At 37.1% G+C, this 6,000-nt stretch overlaps 2 protein-coding genes across 2 annotated transcripts; both read left to right on the top strand.

The window, feature by feature from the left end:
* Positions 1-354: 354 nt before the first annotated feature.
* Positions 355-1,530, top strand: LOC147559350 (F-box protein At3g07870-like). Its single transcript, XM_086659165.1, has one exon. The coding sequence runs from the start codon at positions 355-357 to the stop codon at positions 1,528-1,530; it is 1,176 nt and encodes a 391-aa protein (XP_086515291.1).
* A 3,005-nt stretch (positions 1,531-4,535) lies between these two features.
* On the top strand, positions 4,536-5,711 carry LOC147559349 (F-box protein At3g07870-like). Its single transcript, XM_086659164.1, has one exon. The coding sequence runs from the start codon at positions 4,536-4,538 to the stop codon at positions 5,709-5,711; it is 1,176 nt and encodes a 391-aa protein (XP_086515290.1).
* Positions 5,712-6,000: the final 289 nt, after the last annotated feature.

The raw sequence follows: 6,000 nt of genomic DNA, 5'->3' as shown, positions 1-6,000 counted from the left end.
TGGGACACTTTTTTTTTTTTTTTTTTCTCACTCCTCCCCCTAAATATGCCTTTAGTTAGAGGGGAGCCAATTAAACTTTGGAAACTTCCGAATCACTTATCTGCTTCATCATCCAACCCACCTACAATCTGGGCCGTCCATTATTGAAAATGACTCTCATGATTGGGTTCCAAGTGCTTCCAAGAAGACAGACAGAATCCTGTCCAGACTCCATATGATCTATTTCTATTTTATTTCTCGACCGACTTACCACACTATATAAACAGACCTTCCTTCCTCCACACTATATATAAGAAACCCTTGAAGCCAAGAAGAGAAAAACATTGCTTTCAAGTTAATTTTATTGCTTCTTTCATGGAGACCCTTAACCCTGATCTTGTTGAGGAAATTGTTAGTCGTATTCCTCCACAGTGTATTTCAGAGGCTAAGTTTGTCTGCAAAACATGGGAAGATATTCTTCGTCGTCGGAATCATAACGAACTTGGGATTTTGTATTCGTTTGGATTGGAAAAGAGCAGTTACACTAGTTCTGATATGTTTTATCAGAGTAGAAGCAGTGTCCAACTTTATTACGGAGATTTCAATGATATTAAAAGTATAGGGGGGGAGAAATACTCTTATACAAGGGATACTGTAAAGATAGATCATCCTCCCATAGGTAAGTACGAATTCTCATATACATTGGTCGGTTCGTGTAATGGTTTGGTTTGTTTAAAGATACCCCACCACGATCTCTTTGATCCTGTCCAAGTATGTAATCCTTATACAGGAGAGTACGTCAATCTTCCACGGCTTTTGAAACATCGAGGTGGCTCAATAGTTAGTGGATTCGGTTACCTACGTTCAACTAATGAGTACAAAGTTTTAAGAATTTACTACGCCCCCAGCACTCGAAATAACATAGTTGGATTGGTGCAAGTTTACACTCTTGGTGATCGTCGTGGGTGGAGAGACATAGGAACCATTGATTACCAGGTGCGGCGTTCAACTTTTTTTGCGAATGAATCGATTTACTTGGTTTTGGTAAAAAGGGAAGACCTTTTGAACAATTTGGGCGTTGTATCATTCAGTTTGGCGAAAGAAGAGTTTAGGTTGCTGCCACCACCCCCTTGCATTCGTAAACCTGGCACAGTTCACAGATTTGATATCAGTATATTGGGAGGGGATTTGTATTTTCTCAACTCGAACCTATACAAGTTTGTAGAGTTATGGTCTTTGAAGAAGAAAGAAGAGTGTGACGACAATTCTTGGAATTGGAATAAGGAATTCAACATGGATTGGCCACAGGAGCGCGATGGTCAAAGCTATTTTCCCGCACCAGAGCTATTTGGTTTGACCAAGAGCAACGAAATATTGTACTGGTATTATGATGGTCTTCATTGTTATGATCCAAAAAAGAAAACAAGTAAATTACTCTTAAGGACACTAAAAGAATATTTTGAAGCAATTCCTCACATGAACACAAATGTGTCGTTGAAGGAGATGGGAGTAAGGTCAAAGATGAGAAGAAGAAAAATAGTTAAAGAGTAATGTTGGACAAGCACAACCATGAGACTACATCACCGTCCGGGATTTTGTTTTTCTTAATTTGGACATCTATTTGCATGTGTTATTATATGTTAGCAGGGTCGGTCTGTCAATGGTATATATGTAGTTATAGAGTTCATTAAGATGGATTTTTATTTGAACTAATCTTGATCGAGTGTCTTTCTTATTTACTAATGTAATTGTTAATCAATGGGGCTTTAGTTTTTGGTTGTTGAAAATTAGAAAAAAATGAAATAATTCGCACTCTGTTTCTCACACCCACAAAATACCCCACACTTGATTGGCACATACACAAATTTTAGGCCTAAGCTCCTCTTGGACTGAAGTTGATTTTTTGAGGTTAGACTCCTTGATTTAATTTTGAATTGAAAAAGTGGATTTTTCGACCTAAGTCGCTCTTGGCTCTTGGGTTGGAGTAGCTTTGATAGCTAATTTACCCAAAGTTTAAAGACAACCCTTGTAAATGTCAAAGGCGCATTCTTCACTCACAAACCATGTCTCAAATTTGCTTTGATGGAGGCGCCTATAACACTTGCAAGGGCACTCTTAGAACTCTCGTTCGGTAAATTCATTGGCGCCTCGGTCCAAATTGTTATTGGTATCTTGTTTTCTCACACTCCAAAGTCCACCGCCTTAAAATATTTAGGGCCTTTGTATAGGAAGAACAATTTTTAGCAAAGGCACTGCATTAGAGAAGGAGAACATTATTTTTAGAATATGGAGAGATAAATACTATTTTCTAAAATATCCCAACTTTAAAATGTCTATAATTTTCGGTTCAAAGATCACAATTTCAGATCAACTGAAAATTTTAAAAATTTCATCCAGAGAGGATGAAAAAACTGAACAATTTCAGCCGGCTCGGTCGAAATTTATTATTTTTTTTCAGCAGACCCGACCAAAATTTGTTGTCTTTTTCAGCCGGACCGGCTGAAATTTATTGTCTTTTTCAGTCGAGCCAACCGAAAATCCTTTACGAAATAAAAACGACATAAAACCCTAAATCGGTTTACGTTCTAATTGCAAGCTTGGCCCACTTAACTTTATTTTGTAATTCTGATTAGCCGGTTTGGTATCCTTAACAAAAAAAAAAAAGATTAGCCGGTTTGGCCTATATATGAAGTTAGTTTCCAAAAATTAATAAATTAACAAGTGTACTCTTGCAAAATTCGATGATTTAGTTATTAACTTAATAAAGGCGTTTTTGTTTCTACGTCTGCTTTAGTTTGAACTGGTGCTACTTTGTACTACAGTACCTGATTTGGAACATCAATAACTAATTCAATCGCAACTGAAATTAGGCGAATCTTATGTCTAAATTCAAGAGTACCTGAACCCCAAATTTCTCATATATTGCAAACAAGAATGATATTGTCCAAAGAAGTTATTGGCAAAAAAGCCCCAAAAATGGGCTCATTTACCAAATAAGGCTCACTCATGAAAAAAACCCCACATTTGCTCTTATAAAAATTGAAATCAACCTCAAATACGGATCTCTACTGTAATTATCTCATCTCGATGCCAATTTTTTTTTTCTCTAAAACCCATCTTGCCTTCATATATACTAATATCTGTTTTTTCTCTATTGTACTCACTCTTCTCAGTCCTGTCTCCTCTTGATGACCGAATTTGGGCGATGATAATCATCGTCGCCGGAGCGGCTACAATCAGCTTCATCTTCTATCTTCGCCGGAGGTGCAACAACCTACATGTATGTCCTCTATCTTCATCTTCATTTTTCTTCATCGTCTATTTTAAACATTCTAACTTCATTCTTCTATCTTCTGTGTTTTACCTTCATCTTCATTCTTCATTCCTTTATCTTCTATCTTCATTATTCAGATCTTTGTTTTACTTTTACTGTCATGGATTCGCCTCATTACAATCCACTTTGTTGTATTCTCTTTTGTACTATTACTTTTGGTTACTTTTTGAAGTATTTCGTCATTTTTATTTACATTTTCGGCCTTTTTCAAACATAACATTCGTACATTTTTTTATCTTATTTTTCGTGTTTTTTTCTTATCTTTTTTTGTTGGCAACGTTTTTGTAGAAAAACGAACAAAAACGAACAGGAACTACTGTTGTGGGAGCATTCTCTTACATGTTGTCAACAAAAGGTGTTATTTCATCACATAAATATATATGGTTAAAGCAAATAGTTACATGCTCATCTTATCCATTATACATTTTATTTTTCTCCCTCCGTTTCAAATTAAAAGTCTCAATTATGAAAATGTAATATTTTTTTTCGCAACTTTTACTTTTCTATTTTTATCCATATTAATCTTTTCAATGTTTTTTTAAAAGGGTCCATGTGGATAAAGCCCAAAATAAAACTTAAAAGGGTCCATGGGGATCTCCACAATAATTCCCTCGTCAAGAACTATGAAGTCTAAAGACACTTCTTGTAAATGTTAAAGGCACATTCCTCACTCACAAACTGAAATCAAGTCCAGATACGAATCTCTACAATAATTCCCTCGTCAAGAAGTAAAAGAAAGTGTAGAGAAGCTGAAGTCTAAAGACACTTCTTGTAAATGCTAAAGGCACATTCCTCACTCACGAACCATGTCTCGACTTTGACTTGATGAAGGCGCCTATCACAGTCAAGTGGGCATCTTTAAAACTCCCCGTTCAGAAATATATGGTGCCTCCCTCAAAATTGTTACCGGGACACTTTTTTTTTTCTCACTCCTCCCACTAACTTAGGAACTTCTAAATCACTTGTCTCCTCCTGATTTGGTGCTCAATCATTCAACCCGCCTACAATCTGGGCCGTCGATTAATGAAAATGACTCTCATGATTAGGTTCCAAGTGCTTCCAAGAAGACAGACAGAATCCTGTCCAGACTCCATATGATCTATTTCTATTTATTTCTCAACCGACTTACCACACTATATAAAAAACCTTGAAGCACACAGACCCGAACAAGAAAAAAACATTAATTGCTTTCAAGTTTTGAGTTGCTATACCCACTACTTTCATGGAGACCCTTAACTCTGATCTTGTAGAGGAAATTGTTCGTCGTATTCCTCCACAATCTATTTCAGAGGCTAAATTTGTGTGCAAATCATGGGAAGATATTCTTCGTCGGCATCATAACGAACTTGGGATTTTGTTTTCGTTCGGGTTGGAGAAGAGCAGTTACACTAGTCCGGATGATGGTATGTCTTATGAGAGAAGAAGCAGCGTTCAACTTTATTACGGAGATTTCGATGATATTAAAAGTATAGGCGGGGAGCAGTACTCTTATACAAGGGATACGGTAAAGATAGATCATCCTCCCATAGGTAAGTATGGATACTCAAATACATTGGTCGGTTCGTGTAATGGTTTGGTTTGTTTAACGATACCCCACCACGATCTCATTGATCCTGTACAAGTATGTAATCCCTATACAGGAGAATACGTCAACCTTCCGCGATTGTTGAAAAATCGAGGTGGCTCAATAGTTAGTGGATTCGGTTACCTACATTCAACTAATGAGTACAAAGTTTTAAGAATCTACTACGCCCCCACCACTCTAAATAACATAGTAGTTGGATTGGTCCAAGTTTACACTCTTGGTGATCGTCGTGGGTGGAGAGACATAGGAACCATCGATTACCAGGTGCGGCAAACAACTTGTTTTGCGAATGAATCAATTTACTTGGTTTCGGTAAAAAGGGAAGGCCTTTCGGACATTTTGGGCGTTGTATCATTCAGTTTGGCGAGAGAAGAGTTAAGGTTGCTACCGCCACCACCTTGCATTCGCAAACCTGGCACGATTCACAGATTTGGTATCAGTATATTGGGAGGGGATTTGTATTTTCTCAACTCAAACCTATACAAGTTTGTTGAATTATGGTCTTTCAAGAAGAAAGAAGAGTGTGACGACGATTCTTGGAATTGGAATAAGGAATTCAACATGGATTGGCCACAGGACCGCGATGGTCAAGGTTATTTTCCCACACCTAAGCTATTTGGTTTGACCAAGAGCAACGAAATATTGTACTGGTACTATGATGGTCTTCATTGTTATGATCCAAAAACCAGAACAAGTAAATTACTCTTAAAAGAAGACAGGACACTAGAAGAATATTTTGAAGCAATTCCTCACATGAACACGAACGTGTCGTTGAAAGAGATGGGAGTAAGGTCAAAGATGAGAAGAAGATGAACAGTTAGGAGTAAGGTTGGATAAGCACAACCATGAGATTACATCCATATATATCAGCGGCGGGGAGTTTGTTTTTCTTAATTTGGACATCTACTTGTGTTATTATATGTTAGCAGGGTCGGTCTGTCAATGGTATATATAGTTTTGAACGATTCTCTATCGATCGAGTGAATTTCTTATTAACTAATGTAATTTTTAATCAATGGGGCTTTAGTTTTTGGTTGTTGAAAAGTACATTATGTTTGTGTTTCACTTTCATTAGCAAGCTACTTAGTCGGCTTAGTCCATC

This window comes from Eschscholzia californica, unplaced genomic scaffold (genome assembly GCF_041429995.1).
Source record: "Eschscholzia californica isolate CP2 unplaced genomic scaffold, dmEscCali1.0.p SCAF_2, whole genome shotgun sequence".
Taxonomy (NCBI): Eukaryota; Viridiplantae; Streptophyta; class Magnoliopsida; order Ranunculales; family Papaveraceae; genus Eschscholzia; species Eschscholzia californica.
This window is presented reverse-complemented; position numbering and strand designations above follow the sequence as displayed.